This window comes from Apteryx mantelli, chromosome 13, assembly GCF_036417845.1.
Source record: "Apteryx mantelli isolate bAptMan1 chromosome 13, bAptMan1.hap1, whole genome shotgun sequence".
In the NCBI taxonomy this organism is placed as follows: Eukaryota; Metazoa; Chordata; class Aves; order Apterygiformes; family Apterygidae; genus Apteryx; species Apteryx mantelli.
This window is the reverse complement of record NC_089990.1, coordinates 19,208,103-19,225,116: the sequence shown is the minus strand read 5'-3', so window position 1 is coordinate 19,225,116 and position 17,014 is coordinate 19,208,103. Positions and strand designations below refer to the sequence as shown.

The 17,014-nt window shown below is 34.9% G+C and overlaps 1 protein-coding gene across 5 annotated transcripts in view; it reads left to right on the top strand.

Moving 5' to 3' along the window:
* The window catches only part of THOC2 (THO complex subunit 2), a 64,822-nt gene that overhangs the window by 11,446 nt on the left and 36,362 nt on the right, over positions 1-17,014 (top strand). For 4 of the 5 annotated variants that reach the window (XM_067304268.1, XM_067304272.1, XM_067304267.1 and 1 more), the window contains exons 4-11: positions 1,556-1,607; positions 3,734-3,804; positions 5,813-5,934; positions 6,517-6,650; positions 9,436-9,602; positions 10,278-10,370; positions 12,883-13,038; positions 16,705-16,877. In XM_067304268.1, the coding sequence (XP_067160369.1) occupies positions 1,556-1,607; positions 3,734-3,804; positions 5,813-5,934; positions 6,517-6,650; positions 9,436-9,602; positions 10,278-10,370; positions 12,883-13,038; positions 16,705-16,877 (968 nt within the window). The remainder of the gene's footprint in view (positions 1-1,555; positions 1,608-3,733; positions 3,805-5,812; positions 5,935-6,516; positions 6,651-9,435; positions 9,603-10,277; positions 10,371-12,882; positions 13,039-16,704; positions 16,878-17,014) is intronic. The other variant, XM_067304269.1, reaches the window with a different exon arrangement.

Below are 17,014 nucleotides of genomic sequence, written 5' to 3'. Positions count from 1 at the left end.
ACCCTTACAGGCATCATATAGAGAACAATAATTGAACCACTGTATACAATAGCAGATAATCAAGGATTCCAGAAGAGAACTGCAACTTGTTTACTGTCCAGTTATAAACAAGTGTGCATTAAATCAGATCTATATTACTTTTTCAAATAGTGTTGTGACATGGCTGATCCATCTAACTGTTGGAAATGTTTCAGGCAGACAGATTGCAATTTTTCTGAAGCTGATATTCTATTGCCAGAGGCAATACTCTAGCACAAATTTAGTCCTACTTGATAAGAAATCTGTAAGTTTTCTTAGTTTCTCTCATATGCCTAGAATATGAGGTAACCCTTTCATGCTTTGCATTTGATATATTTATTGTAGAAGAATACTGGATACTTGAAGTTGCAGGAAAAAAAAACAGTTCTCAGTACCATGCTATATGTGTGTGTGTGTGGGGGGGGTTGTTTTTTGGTTTTTTTTGTTAGAAGTTGTATCTGATTTATCTGCATTTCACTTGCTTTAAAATACATAGGGACTTTTGCTTTAGGATTGAGGATTTGGCTAAGAAAATGTACTTAAGAATTTGTTCTCCCAATTAGTTGTTCTTTGGATGAAGGGAGGCCTGGGATAGGGGTAAACTAACTACTCATTTGTAATTTAAGAAAAGCCTGTTACTGGTTTGATGCCAGGTTTAATACTATGAATGTTTCCCCTTACCATCCTTATCTTGGATGTTAATCAGAGATAGGATGCTATCTTTAGGGTAACTGCTAGTTGAAGTCTCATTTTTCTAACAATACTCAGCAGTCAGTGTAAGGTAATTGTAATTCTGTAATTGTAATGTGTGTAAAATAAGGTGGGGTGTGTGTGTATAGATGGATGCACTTGTTTTGGGGGGGGAGAAAAACCAAGTTTGCATTAAAACAATGTTAGTTATTTTACAGCCTGTGAATTTGGAAGTTTAAGATCTCATTATATCTGTTATTGACATATATAAATATTGACATGTGTGCATCAAACTGTTTGTGTTTCCTTAAGGAAATTATTGTGAATTCTTATGGAGTCTAGACTCTTTACTTTGGTGTTCCAGAACGTGAGAAAAGCCCTTTAGTAGGGGAAGGGGTTTTTTTTTAAATGTGTGCACATTTGTATTTTTCTTTCTACAACTCGTAAGCCAGTATGGAGAATTTGTTTCTTGAAGTTGATTGCTGTACACCTATAGAAGCACCTGAAACTGTGACTAGTGATGGAAGTACCCTTTCAGGTTTTAACAGCCTAAAATGCATCTGCAAATTCCTCTGGCCTGAGATTTTCAGGTGTTACCAAGATTTTTATTGTTGGGTCTTTCAATGCATTTTTGTTATATCAATCTTCAGTACATCAGCAACACTTATCTTAGGTATTAGTCAATAATTGAACTGCTCCATTTACTTTATATGCATTGTTAATGAATTTGAACCTACCTTTTGATCAAAAGGTATGTGTTTATTTTATGCAATGGAATAATAATTTTCTAGGTCCAGAGATTGGGATTTCTGTCTTTACTATGTATGATCTTCTCTTTCCTTGTTAGGAATTTCGGGAAGACATGCCCTCCATTTTAGCTGATGTGTTCTGCATATTAGGTAAGTTGTGTTCCCTCCCTTTCAGCATTGGGACAGACTTGTAGAAATGTGTTTTATGCATTTGCTTGTTGGCTTCAGGGAATCTCTTTACATCTATGAAGCGTGATTTCCCTTTACAAAACCTGTGTTGATTCTTCTTCAATATATCTATATCTTAATTCTTAATGTCTTTTTATTCTGCTTTTTTCTATTACAGTTTCTATATGTTTACCGTTATAAAGGCAGTGGGAATTCATATGTCAAGAAAAGCTCAAGGAACTAGCTTGTAAGAATGCTAAGTGTTAGCTAATGTCATCAGTGACTTTCTGTAATAATCATTCTTACAAGTATTTAAAATAAAAGTTATCTTATTAGTAGATAGATCTTTTGTTCTCAGAATGTGTTTTGTAAATATTTTATCTGCGTAGTCACTGTTAGTGAAGTGGAGCTTATACTAATTGTCCAGAATCTCAAGGCAGCTGAAGTTGTTTGCAAAATTACGATCTGTGAACTGAGAAGGCTTTAAAGATCTGTACTTCTTACTCTGGTGGTAACCTCTGGTGGGTTTTATGTTGTATGATGTTGAACTAAAGCTGCTTTTTCTCATGCTTTGAGAACTTTAATCCTGCATACTTATTTCTTATCAGGTCGTACTCTTAACTACTTGCAATCCATGTCCTGTTGTATATATCTTTAGTCTATTCAACAAACTTCTGCAAGCTAATTCGACAGTCCATTTGTCACAGGTTGTCCTATATACTGAAGGAGACTGGGGTTCTCCAGGAAAAAAAAGAAGCATGTGTTGTGATGACACGTGCACAGTGAGGCTTAACTAAGTTTGTGTGTGCATCCTCAATTCTGTAACATCTAATGAATGAATTTGACTGTTTCATTCATAATATTTCATTCTGTATACTTGTCATCTTGTTCTAAAATCAGTCTTTGTAGTGTGGTATTATGCTGACACCCTTTTGGTTTTTCGGCTGGGCTGGAAAACTTAGATCAGTCGCTGCTTGAGCTACTAGTAACTTGAAGTAGTAGATCTGTGTTTGCCCTCTTCTGCAAACTAGTACCAGGTCAAATGCCCTGCTGCTATTAGTAGCAGAGGAATGGTATGAGGAGCTAGGTTTCAAACTCTGCGGACAAATGGCATTGAGATGCTTTCTTGGTTGTTCTTCCTGAACTGTCTCATCCCCTCTAACATGTCTTAGTACTTTATCTACTGATATCTGAATCTTTTTCTAATGTACTCTTATAGTCAGTGTGTCTCAATACATCAGAATTTTTGTTCTTGTCCACTCATCCACATTTTCTAGACTAATTTTTTTCTGCTGATTCTTCATGGCTAAGCAGCTTGGGTGCTAGGGTCCAAACATCTGGCAAGTCTGCTAAGTGTTTTTTCTGATATCCAGTCACTTCCCAGGCTCCCTATATCACTGGGCCCCAGTCTGTTTGGGGATTTGCTCAGATTTTTGTTGTTGGCATTTTCTCATTTATTCTAATGTGCGTGCATGCATGTGTGTGCATGTGTTTTAGGGGTTTTGTTTGTTTTAAGGTAGGCATACTTACTTGGTCATTGTTTTATGACCTCTCTTCCCGCAGAAATGAATTGCCATGAATTGCATTTAGTAGCTGACAATTCAAAGAAGAATGAAAATATGGAGTTAAAACTGGTAAAAGAGTGCAGACCAGGCAGTAAACAGTAGTTATTCTGAAGACAGAAAAGATATTAGAATATCCTTACAGTAAGGATAGGATCATCCTGTTTTCTGCAATTCATGTTTCTCTCCTTTCCTGTGATAACTGATTCTTAATGCTTGCCATAAGCCTCATTCTGACAGAGAAGGGCAAGAAAAATGATCGTTGTGGCATTCCTCCAGTTTGTCTGGTCTACCTTTTTGTGAGACTTATAGATGTGTAAGAATTGTCATCAAAATATGATGTAGCTGGAATGTGGCAGGGAGCTAGCATGTTATTAACTGTTTTGCATTGTGTCATGGTTAGTAGCCATCAGAATTGTTCTAAAAGGAATAAACTCTTCTAAATTCTGTGAAGATGTCTGAGAGAGACTTCCAGAAGTACTGATATATATATATATTTTTTTTTATCCCCCCCACCTTCCTCTTCCCTACCTTCCTTTATTTTAGATATTGAAACAAGTTGTTTAGAAGAAAAAAGTAAGAGGGATCATTTTACCCAATTGGTATTAGCCTGTTTGGTAAGTTGCACTTAAACATAAATTCTCCCCTTGTCAGATTTATACTTTTATATATCAAAAAGAATCTGAGTGCTTTTTATTTTTTGAAAGCTCTTAAAATGCTATAACATACTACTTTAAAATATACAATTTTTACAAAATATTTATGAAATTTTTTAGAAAAAATACAATTTTTACAAGACATTTAATATTTTAAAATTACTTGTTTTAAAGTTATGTTTATTGTCTACAATGCTGAGCATTTCCTCAATCTTCTGGCTGTCATCAGCCTAGGTAGACCTGTTGTCTCAGCAGACTGGCAAATATTTGGGTGGTTCTTTAATGCAAATAACTTCTTGAATTTGCTGCTCTATTATTGCACAAAATGATCCATTAATTGGTTTCAGAGGAAAAATAATGTATATATAGTTTGTCATTGATAACTGTGGTTCATAATAGCGTTCAAATTTATTGCAGTCATTCTGTTTCTTCATATGGATTGGAAGAATTTGAGAAAGGACTATCAGACTTTTCATTTGTATCTTCTGTGTTGCAGTTAGTTTGGGTAGGAAGGTGTCTTTGGGAAGTGTTAGCTTTATCCATTGAAGAAAAATAAACTTGTTATATTTTCATTTCTTTTGTCACTGTTCTAGCTGTTGTCCTTGAGTTTAGATGAAAATTAAAGATGCAGCCCAGCCTGTGGGAAAACTTTACCTTCCACAGTCTCAGAAAATATTAATTTTTTGTTTTAGTGTTATAATAATATGGGCCTGCAATTTAACCTAGATGAAGATTATGAGCTACAGAGTTGCTTGTATTAGAATGATGCATTTAGATCTCTGCTATTTTTAACCCTATGCAAAGCATCTGGTGGCTTTCAGAAGTTCTGTGACCAAACAGACAAACTTGTCTTGCAGTAAGGTTACTGCCTGACTGTTTGAGTGCTTTCTGAACTGGGGAGATGTATCACAGAGAATCCGGAAAAGATCAAACAAAACCAATCATAAATATGATGCATGCCATCAGAAACAAAGAGTAATTGTTCAGGAATGAGACATAACACAGTTTTGATCCACAATTTTTGTCCTGCATTGTGAGTTGAGACTCTTCTTTCAGGTTCCTAAAAGCATCTGTATTGATGCATACTTTTTCTGTTTTCTCAATCTAAAAATCTCATATAATACAAAGACCAGTTGGGATAGTATTATAGCTATATCAGTAATACCAAAGCATTTTTACAGATGCCATTTTAAAATGCATTAAAATTCAAATGATTATCCTTTTTGTAAATTTGATTATATAAGTTTTTTAACATTTTCTAAAATGCGAAAAAAGAGAAGTATTGGGAAAAGATGGGGAATGGGATATTTTATTGGACCAACTAAGCAGAAAAAGTGGTTTTGCGTTTTCTATCCATTTTAACTGATCTACTAAGAGAGTGATTTCTACATATTTTTCTTGCATCTTTAAAGCATTGTTGTAGACTAATATAGTATAGCTGTCCCTTTAAGATACTTGAGAGAACTTAGATTTTTTTCTTCCCCTCAGTTCAACAGAAATTTTGCTTCTAAAGTATGTCTCCAGTTGGACTTCCTGTTCATGCAACCTCCTCTATCTTTAGAACTGGCATTCTTCACTGTGTAGAATCAGCTTCAGTTGTAGGAAACTTGGCTTTGTAAATATGCAGTTCTTGTGGTATAACTGAAAAATCCCTAGATGCTAAACAACACAGACTTTGTAAACAATAATTTAGGCATTAGGGCATGTTTATTCAAGGTGTTCTGCTGGTGTAAAATGCACACTTTTAAAATCTAATTTCAGTTAAGTAGGGTTTTTTTTTTTTCTTTTTTTCAGTTTTGGCCACTTCAATGTTTGAAACAGAATGCATGTAGTATGATGGTATATCACTGTATTTGAACCTCCTTTTTTATTAAGGTACCTATGTAGCCTAAAATCAAGGTTAGGTGCCTCCTAGGTTTGTGTAATTGAGAAATCTGATGCATGTTTCTGGTCTTTTTTTTTTTAATAGTATCTTGTATCTGACACTGTCCTAAAGGAGCGTTTAGATCCAGAAACACTGGAGTCGTTAGGACTTATCAAGCAGTCTCAACAGTTCAATCAGAAATCTGTTAAAATAAAGACAAAACTATTGTAAGTTTTTTTGTTTGTTTGTTTTTTGTTTTGTTTTTTGAGGGGGTGGGAAGGGATGGTATTCTAGTCTGGTAACTGTTAAATGTTTTCTGAAAGTATGTAATGTTTCTTTTATTAAAATACTTAATGTTCTTTAGCAAAGTGTTGTATGTGTATATTTGTGTTTGCCTCTGTGTCTGGAGTTTCAGTCTCAATATCCAAGAAGAATATTTAAAATTAGAATAGGTCCTTAGAGAACAATCCGGTAAGGTGCTGAGCACTTTTCCAGCAAAGCATGCAAGAGCAAGCTTTATTGTTAAGTAGAACCATAATCTTGCTTTTAAATGGACTGCCTTTGAAAGTAAAGGAGAGCTGGATTTGTTTGGAGAATGCTAGCTAACTTGCAGGTGTTTAAAGGTGGCTTATTGTACTGCATCCTATAATTTTTGCAATAGTGGAAACAAATTACAGCTTCTTAAAAATGTATTCAAAATTGGCAGTTCGTATACAAATTTAATATTGATAATATAAATAGGCATCACTGTAGAAATATATTCAACTGTGTATCCAATTAATTGATGTTTAATTTCTGTTTACTTGCAGTTATAAGCAACAGAAGTTTAATTTGTTAAGAGAGGAGAATGAAGGTTATGCGAAGCTGATTGCAGAACTGGGGCAAGACTTATCTGGAAATATCACTAGTGATTTAATTCTTGAAAATATCAAATCTTTAATAGGTAAGGAGTTTGCTGAAGGAATATGGATACTAATATTCCTACATAGTCTTGTGACTACAGAAAGTGACTTTATGCTGCTCTTTGAGGTTGTTTGTGGATCAAATGTTAGGTGATGCAGGCACGTCGTCTGGTAGTAATACGTTGTATTGTAGACCATCCTGGACCCAGTTAGAAAACTTGGAAGCTCCTGTTTCTGTAGAAAAATTAATTTTGGGAATGTTCTGTAGTTTAATTTAGATACAGAATTCGTACTATAGCCCCAAATATGCCAGTTGTGACTTTCATTCATTTCAATAGGTATTCAAGAATACGGTTTTTGAGGATGCACTTGTCATCTCTTAGCATCTCTTAGAATGTAACAAAGTAATCTTTTTTTCCATTTTAAGGTACTCAATTCAATGCATGAATATTCTTGTATTCTTAAAGAAGTTGAATAAGTGATATCTAATGAAGCGGCATGAGTTCTATTTGTGGTTTGTCCATATTTCTAAATTATGAGTCTTAGCAAAGGAGTGTCACAATAAAAGTGCAAAATATTTAAAATGTCTATTACAGTGATTCAAATACAAAGCTTATGTTATTGTAGAGACTATTTATTAATGGTCCTACTGCACAGTTAGAAGTTTGAGTTCCAGTTTTTCACACAGGTAACCTGAGGGCTATCTGTTTAAAAAACTCCCGTAAGCAGTCCCTGCCTGCTTGTTCCCGTCCGCTGTTTTAGAACAGTTGTTAGTATTGCCATGTTACGTGGTAAGTCAGGGGACAAATTGAGCTGAAAAGTAACCTTGATAACACACCAATGTGGAGCATCAGTGTCTTATCTCAAACCATAGACTGCTTCTAGTTACCATTTAAAGCCTCAAGCTAGGAGTAGCTTGTTATTTCAGACTTACAGCTGTGTTTAAATGAAAGTTGCATTGTTTGCTTGTTATAATAAGTGAAAGGATGACACTAAGTGATTATCTTTCACTAGGAACTTGCTCGTGCACCATTTCGGCAGACCCACGCCTAAGGTGCTGAGGCCTTTTACAGACATTTTCTCTCCCTTCCTTCCAGTTCTTTGATCACTTTCTCTTGTTCATTCGTGCAAGAAAGTGCTTATTTTGAATCTGTTGCAAAATTTTTTTTTCTAAAGAACTTCTGCAGTGATAGTCTTCCTGAATATGACTCCCCCCTTTCTATTTTGCCTCTTTCAAATGGTCACCATCCCAGGTTCAAAGATTAGTCATTAAATAAATTTATCTTTTAATTATTTATAACTTTAAACAATTGAGTTTGCTAAGAACATTTTTATGTGGTGCCCAAACATAGTCATGCTGACAGTAAGTGTTAACCTTTGTCATGTAAAAGGAGATGTGTGTGTGTGGATATATAATAATTCAGAGTAATGTGCAAAATTCGCAAATATCCTGGAATTCCAAATCTCTGTTCCAGTGCAGCCCTCTTCATTCTTATGATTAAGAAAACATTTTTTTCTTTTAAAGTCTTTGTCAGAAAAGAACAAGAATCCCATCTTTTATTCCCCTTCCAAGAAAAGATTTTAGAACGATTACAACATATGTGTTCTTGAACAGCATGAAGTTCTATGCTTACATCCCTTATTTCGAAGATCCAGAAATGAGCAATGTTAAAAGTAGGAGAGGCGCTTTTTTTTTTTTCCCCCAAGAAAGAGCCAAACTGAAATTATTCCAGTCTCGGGAATGCAGTTGTTGGATTTTGTTCATCTCTACCCAGTGAGATCTGCCTTTATGAAGAGTGGAGTGAGAGTAAGATTCCAAAAAACTATAGATCTCTGAATAAATCTCACCATCTCTGTAACTGATCCTTTTCCATTATCTTCACTGCCCTGAGTTATTACAGTAAAAAATACATATTCAGTTTGAAGAATATCTATAATAGACTATTTTACTTTCTTCCAGAATTTTAGGAATTGTGAATAGACTAACTATAAAATAGCAGTTCTTTTAAAGTACTGATTTGTAGCAGGTTCTGCTGTAATGGAAATGGCTTAGAGAATGAAAGACTGATGTAATTACATACCTGCATTGTAGATGTGTGCGTGTATGTGTGTTTTCTCATGGCACAAAGAAGAAAATAGTCTGGATGTGTGTTTACAAAATTATTCTGATACCAGTAAAATTTCTTTCTCAGTATTGCTTCTGGAGTTTTGCTGAAAACAATCAGATAATGAAATGTAGATACAGTTACAACATTGGCTTAAATTGATGTAAATCCATGCTCTTACTTAAAGGAAAAGTGCTCATTTCCCTCCTCCTTTCTTCCCCCAGAATTAAGAAGCCCTTCTCCCTAATGCTAGCAGTAATACTGAATTAGCATGACAGTACAAACAGCTAGATTAGAGTCCAGCTGCAAACCAAGAATACTTTTTGGATATAAGATAATTTCCAGCTGGATGACTTTTGTGGCTGTGTGAATATGAGTGCCAGGGAGAGGAAGAAGCCCATCCCTTTTGGTGGCAGTATTGGGATTAGTGAGGTTTGGGTTTTATTTGTTAAATGTTGGTTTAAGACTGTAATTTCTAGTTTTCATTTAATCTGAATTGAAATTCCTGTTTAGTTTCATTGCCTACTTCAATTTTAGGCGTAATACAAATCAAAATGATTGGTGCTGTATTTGCAGGTTATCCAGATTATTTTGCTGTAGATAACTGTTTTATGTTGAAATTGAAGCAGAATTAACTTTAATTAATGCCTTTGTTTTAGTAACAGAATGAAAGTGAAAGTAGCCATATTGAGCTTTTCTGTTATGTGTTCTTCTCCACTAGGATGTTTTAACCTTGATCCTAACAGAGTTTTGGATATTATCCTAGAAGTCTATGAGTGCAGGCCTGAGTATGATGATTTCTTTGTACCATTGATAGAGTCCTACATGTACATGTGTGAACCTCAAACTCTCTGCCATATCCTTGGGTTCAAATTCAAATTTTATCAGGTGATGTATTTTCATTCTGAAGCTTTGTTTTTGGTAGCTGTTCATACTCATTGTTGAACTGCAATCGTAATAGGTTTTTGCTGCATGGTTGTTTGTTTATTTGTTTTTTGTGTGTGTTTTTTTTAAACATAGAAATTAGGTCTTGAAAGCAACATTTTCATGGTTTTGAAGGGAAGTCTCTAACATTTTAGTGGAGAAAATTTTCGTCTGGCTGTCTTGGAGGATGTTTAGCAGTTGTCTTCGTGACACCTTCCATTTAAAGTTGTAGAGTTATGTAAGGACTGGCATTAATGAAGAAATTGTATCGTCTTATAAACAGAGGACTTCACCCAGGAGTGAAGAGCCTGTCTGCTAAGGAGTCATGGTTGATGTTTGATACAATACTCAAGCTTGCTTAAATGTATGAATAGGAATTGTGTGCAAGCACCATAAGGTGTGAAGATAACTGAATCTTTTTGTTTCTAAAACTTCTCATTCTGTATTGCAGTTTAGTCTAATAACAAGGCAATGTGGCTTTGGAGTAGTAGCACTTAAATAACAAGATAGAAAGGAGAACTGTGGGTTAATATGTGTTTCCCCTCAACTTTAGATAGGTTTTTTGTTTCATAACCTTCTGCAGTGGCTTGTTTGCTTCCCTCCCCCCCGCCCTGAAGTTTGTGGTCTTGTCTTTTTTAGGATCCAAGTGGTGAGACACCTTCCTCCTTATACAGAGTTGCTGCTGTCCTTTTGCAACACAATCTCATTGATTTGGAAGATCTTTATGTTCACGTAAGTGACAATGCTCCCCTGTCAAATGCCAAAAGTAAGAAAATAATTGAAAATAGGAAGTGAGATACTTTGTCATTCCTAGAGCTTAAGACTTAGGGAATATCTTGTAATACCTGTGTATGTAGATGTACATGTTTTAAATTTCCCAGTGCTTACTAATGACACGTATTTAAACAAATGTATACTGAAATATGAATGCTGATATGATGTCTTTGAATTATCCATGTAGTATCCTCCAGATCTTTTACAAATAAAATACAAGTAGCTTATGTTTTAACTTTGCATACATTTAAAATGCCTGAGTAACTTTCCTTAAGAGCTAGAGCCTGTGAATGTTTTGCTTTTTAAGTTCAATTTATAGAAAAAAGTAATAGGACAGTCAGCTTCTAGCAGTCTTTGTTTAGTTTAATAGTAGAGGTCTTCCAGGATTTCAGGGGTAACTCAAGATTAGGTAAAAGTTTAAAAAGCCTAATTCCATCTACAAGAATTCTGACCCTTTGTTAGGCTAAAAGAAGAAACTGCCTATCACACTCGGATTTAATCTGAGGAGGATTATTCTCTCCAGTCTAGCACTCTATCAAACAGGCAATGCACCAATTTGACAGTTGATAAACAGAGTGTTACAGTTCCCAAAATATTTTACGTTATACACCAGTGTGCTGTTAATTTCAGAATATCCAAAGATATTTTAAGAGGTTTAAATCTTCCACTGAAATCAAGGAAATGACCTCTAATTACAGCTATATCAACCAATCCTGGAATGTAGTCCTTCTTCTGTTAATTTGCCTGGCAGTCAACAGCAGTCATGATCCGATTCATCCATTACTGGCTCTGGCTTTGTGGATTTTTTTGTGTGTGGTTTTTTGTTTTGTTTTTGTTTAAAAGTGTCAGGTGGAGCAGGAGTGGGAATGCATGTGTGCAGCTTTCAGATAATCAGTGTGGAGTCAGAAACTGTGCATGACAATAGCATGCGATAAAAGCATGACAATAACGCTATGTGTTAAAGAGCATTAGTAAGATAACAAAATGAATGCTCAGGCTCTGAATTAAGGTGGCCTGTGTAACCTCAGCTCAGACCTGTGTGAATGTGTGCCTGTGTTGTGATGGTCCCATGCCTAGAATGGCCCCTGTATTCATTTTCCTGCCTGCTTGAGTTATGCTGGTGGTTAGTCTCCTTTTTCATTCCCCTTTCTTTCCAGAGTTTCCCTGCTAGTCTGTGGTCTTATCTTTTGGCTTCATGTTTATTCTCCAGCCTCTCTACTTCCTTTTTCTTGTTCTAATGTTTTCTTCTCTGTTCAGTCAGGCTTAATTTCACTTGTTATGGGAGTTTCAAGGAAACTTACTGTTGTGTAGGTGTTCGGTCTTAGGTGGCATATGTTGCGGAGCAGCTGTCAGGCCTGTGGAGAAAGCTAGTGATTTACATCAAGAATTTCGGCCTCACGTTGGGGTGGGAAGCCTAAAGTGGTGTAAAGGGTGTATGAACGCACACACACACACACACGCACACGTATATATTAAAAAATGTATTCTTCCTTCTCCCAAATTTCTACAAAGTCCAGAAATTAAGATATCTTTTCTTTGAAGAAGCTGATGCTTAGTCTCTCCTTGTTCTACTGTCAGTTGATTTAGTGGGAGAAAAAACAGTAAAAAAAAAAAAAAAAAAGTCATCTTTTGTTAAAACCAATAGAAGAAAATATTAGTATATAAAGAGGTCAGAACTCTCCAGTAAGTTATGGTTAGTTATTTGCAGTTCAGGTTTAACTACGTCTTTAGAAACAAAATCTGAATGAAACTGAAGTTTGTTTCTGCCAGGGAAAAACTATTTTCTCCTGATTCAGTTTAAACTTCCATGGTATAGGGTTGTCTTCCTCAGGCTGATCGTTGTCAAGTACAAGATTATGCTGAGGTTTTATCATAAATCAATATTAAGTATCATCTTTCTTAAGCACATAGCACTTTTTCTAAGGAACAGATGTTATATGTGTTTAACCCAAAGCAATCTACTGATAAACAGGAAATAGTGGTTAACTTTTAATGGTATTCCTTGAAACGAAGTGAAATCAAAATGTGTATCTAAGCTGGTTACCTCGTTTTTCCTTAGTGATGAAATTTTTCTTGTGTTTAGATGTGCAAGTGAAAATATATGATGCTTTTGAATATTCACTTTGTTTTAAGGCGTTGAATTTCATAAATGATACCGTCAAATATGTGTGTAGTTGTAACCATATGGCTATCGATAAATTTTAATTTGGCCCAGGCATAGGGCTTATACAGCTAATGACTGTGAGGAAGGCATGCAGTGTTATTCCTCAGCTGTTCTTGACTTCAGAATGGTCCAATAATAGCATATTTCCTTTTGGAATGGTGGTAGCAAGGAAAAGAATCTTCCATGGAATAAGTTTATCTGATTAGAACAAGGAAGGACATAAGTTCTGCTTGGAGCTTAGGTGATCAAAAGTAGCTGTAGGTCACTTAAATTTTCAGAAATAATGTATATGTTCTGTCATCTTAGCTTCTTCCAGGGGATAATGCCATCATCGAGGAACACAAGCGGGAGATAGTAGAAGCTAAGCAAATTGTCAGAAAACTTACAATGGTTGTCTTGTCCTCTGAAAAGACTGAAGAAAAAGAGAAGGAAAAAGAAAAGGAGGAGGAGAAAACTGAAAAGGTGTGTGTGTGTGTGTACAGCTTTTTTCAATAAAACAATTTTAAACCTAACATAGCTACTACTATGAAAACACTTTTATATTTGTTTGAAATACAAATACAGATATACAAGTATCTGTACTTCTCATAGCGTTCCTGTCTGTCTTTTGATGGCACTTCTGTTATGGTAGATATGCTTCACCTCCAAAGATGCAAGGTTTAGGATTTGTTCTGGATTTCAATTTAAAAAATTAAATTTAAATTCTTGGTTCCATGGCTAACTCATTTCATTCTTCCTTTTGACTTTTATCAGCTCCAGTATGTCCCAGCACTCCTATACTGTACAAACTTCTAACAACTGTGCTTTCTAGGACTTGTAGTAGTATAATCCTAGTTGACTTCTTAAAGAAGCAGACATAGTAAGAGCACATTCTTTATTTTCTCAGTCTAGAATTGAAAAGATTGTCATTCTTGTGTAACTATCCTGCATTGTGAAAAAGGTTTTCATTGTACAGTAGTCTGTATGCTTTTCACTTCATCTGTTCCTTTGTATGTGTAAAATGGATACTTTTTATTAAAGTGCTACTATGTCATATCTTACTTTCAATGTATTGTTAATGTTGCCCTGGGTCTAACTTGCTACAGTGTGTTCGAACCTTACTTTAAAACAAAATCGTTTGATTTCTGGTGAGCTTTTCTGTGGTGCTCTTCATTTGAGTGTCTTGAGTGCTACCCAATATCTTATTTTTAAAAATACGTGTGAAATGAAAGCTTGTTATTTGCATTTTGTAAATGGGGTACGGAGGCACAGAGTGTGTATGTGGGGGAAATCCATCAATATTGACAGCTTCTGTTCTTAATTTTCCTTATGCTCCTGAATTCATTATGCACGTCTATTCTGTCTACTCATTCCCATTTGTTCTACCCCACCTTGGCTCAGTGCATCTCTGACCTTCCCTCCTCCTGCCATTTTTCTAGAATAGCTTGAAAAATCTAATTTCATTCTCTTCCCTCAGGCAGCTGATGCAGTCACTGCTCTTTGGCTCTCAACTGCAGTTATAACTGCTACTTAAGCTGATTCCCTTTGTTTGCTTTAAGTTTTTGACTTCCCTCCCACTCGTTATTTCAATATGCCTTTTTTCTATACCACAGTTTTGGTCCGTTTTTCTACAGTCAGATTGGGCAGTTTGGTATTCTTTGAAGCATGCATGTCACAATATTCTGATGGAAAACTTATATTTTGATGAGAAGTGGGGAGCATGTATATTGCAAGTAATGTCAGAAAAATTAGGGAGTGTTTTTTGTGGCTAAGTTTTAGAATTAAGAACTGGGGAATTTTAAGGTTTAGCAGAAACTGCAGTATTTTTCTGGGAGATTACAATGACAAATAATGGAGTCTGAGCCTGCATGGTGAGAAAATAGAGAGCTGTACTTAACAAAAACAATTTCTAGGACTCTATAGACACTGAGTTACACAATGCATGGTCTGTCTTGAAAGGTTTGTTTCTATGTTAATATTTTAATATGTGATTAGCTATGCAATTCATAGCAATTAATAGAGTAATTGTATCTAAAAGCTGTTGACAGTTTCAGTTTGAATACTTTGTAACCTGTATGCAGTTTCAACATACAACTTTTGATGTAATACCATGAAAAAATGCCTGGATAAGGTAGAAAAAAATGTTGAACCATTATCGGTTTAGCCTTTTTTAATCTGTTATTTAATGTTGTCTCTTGTGATTAAAACTTATAATTTTGCCATGACTGTCTAATATGAATAGGTTAGTGTTAGCAAATGTATAGCATTAGCAAATGTATCTACTCTTGCCTTTTGAGATGCATTTAACATAACCAAACAATAGTGAAAGCAGGTGGAGGCGGGAATCAGATTTTTGGGAGATCACAGCAAACAGCTGTGTGAGTAGATTTGACAGCAAGTACAGAGTGACTCTTCTCTGTGCTATGTGTGCTTTCACTGATGGAGAGTGTGTTCCAGAAGAGCATGCTTCCCTAAAGAGAGGGACCGTCGAGCAGGGTAGGCACGTGAGCAGTGACTGCTTTGGAAATGTGATAGCATGTTAACACAGAAGTTCTAGAAAGACTGTGTGTTTAGATACACGGATTCAACTAAAGTTAGTGATCACCCAAAAATACAATTTGATTTTTAGTATCAAACTTCATCTAGTGGGTTCATACCAATTAAATAAATAAATATTAAATAAATTGACTTGGCTTTTCTGTAATAATAAACTTATTTTAAGTATGTTGTACTGAGTGTGGATTTCAAGCTTCCTGCTTATATTGCACAAGTAAAGTTTTTAGAAACTTCAATAAAGGATCACTGTACTGTTTTGTTAACATGGTATATATTGACTTAAAAGAACAATCCATGGCATCAGAGGAACTTGCAAAGTATTAAATAGCAAGGTTCCTATGCATTTTAAAAATTTTATAATTCATGGTAAAATAAAATTGGCATGTGCGCTTCTGATATCCCATATATGTATTTAATCTTTTCGAGGCTGATCTTGTTCTGGTATGTATATGTATCTTTTTCCGAAGGAAATGATGAAATTTTGTTTTCATTACTACATGATTTCAACATGAATATTGAATTGATCTGTGCATGCTTCTGTTCTGAAACTATTATACAGTAACATGCAGAGGAAGACTTTGAAAACAGAAAACCATTTGTCAGGAAAAAATACAGCTGCCAGTGTTATAAAGTAGTCTGAAAAAGGGAAAAAATATCCATATGAACCTTACAACCTCAGAAGCATCTTTGTATTTTATTTTTGTTCTTATCAGTCTGTCTTGTCTATTTGCATCATTTAAATTCAAAAGAACTTTCTTGTCACCTTAAAATACTTAATGTAATGTTTTGTCCTAGATTTCGTAATCCTTCCTTCCTCAATGTAAAAATTATCTTAGTGTTGTAGTTATGTACAGATAGTTCACAGTCACTTTTCTCCTTCTTTAGTCACTTAAAAGATAGACTTTACTATGGAGGAACAGGAAAAGCACATTTATAGCAATGCAATGTATCAATACCATCAATGCTTCGAGATGCAATCTTAATTGTGAACCCCTATTCCCTCTTCTACCTATATTGCAAATTGGGATATTTGGAAAACTTTTTGTAGGCTTACCTTTAGGATTATATTCTTCTAGAATAGGTGCTAATATGAAAATTATGGTACACAGCAATTTATAAGAGACAAGTTTTAAAATCTGGGTTTTTTTAAGTGAAATTCTTTGGAGAAAATGCAAGGAAAACTTGCATCTTTAAATCCAGATCAAAACACAATGCAAACTATTTTTAAATACTTTTTATATACTTTTTAAATTCTTTTAAATACTTGCATTTGTCTTAAAATGTTATGTAAAGAAAAAAGCTGTAATAGGTTGTGATAATTTAAAAAGTATGATCAGACATTTTGTATTTTTAACTTTGTTCCAGATGTTTGCTTCTACTTGGATTGATCTATTGTTGTTGAAGCGTGCTTATTGTATAAATGTCTGGCTGATTTTTATTTTAAATATATTCTTTTTATTAATGCATCATTACATAGCTGAGATAACATTAGTTTTATGTCTAGCTTTAAGTTACAGCTACGTTTTGGTTAAGAGGAAGTATTAGAAAGACTTCACGAATGCACTTTTTCACTAACTGTTTGTTGTCTTGCAGCCACCTGATAATCAAAAGCTTGGTTTATTGGAAGCTTTATTAAAAATTGGTGATTGGCAGCATGCACAAAGCATTATGGATCAGATGCCTCCATTTTATGCTACTTCACACAAGCCCATTGCAATTGCCCTTTGCCAGCTTGTACATGTGACAACTGAACCTCTGTATCGCAGGTAAAGTGAAAAGTAGAATTCTGTTGCTAAATGTGGGAAAACTACATAACGTTTGTAAACATAAATTTACTAGTAAGCTTAACTGTATTAACATGTTTCAAAGATTTTCACATCTGCTTCACGTGAAACTCTGTTCG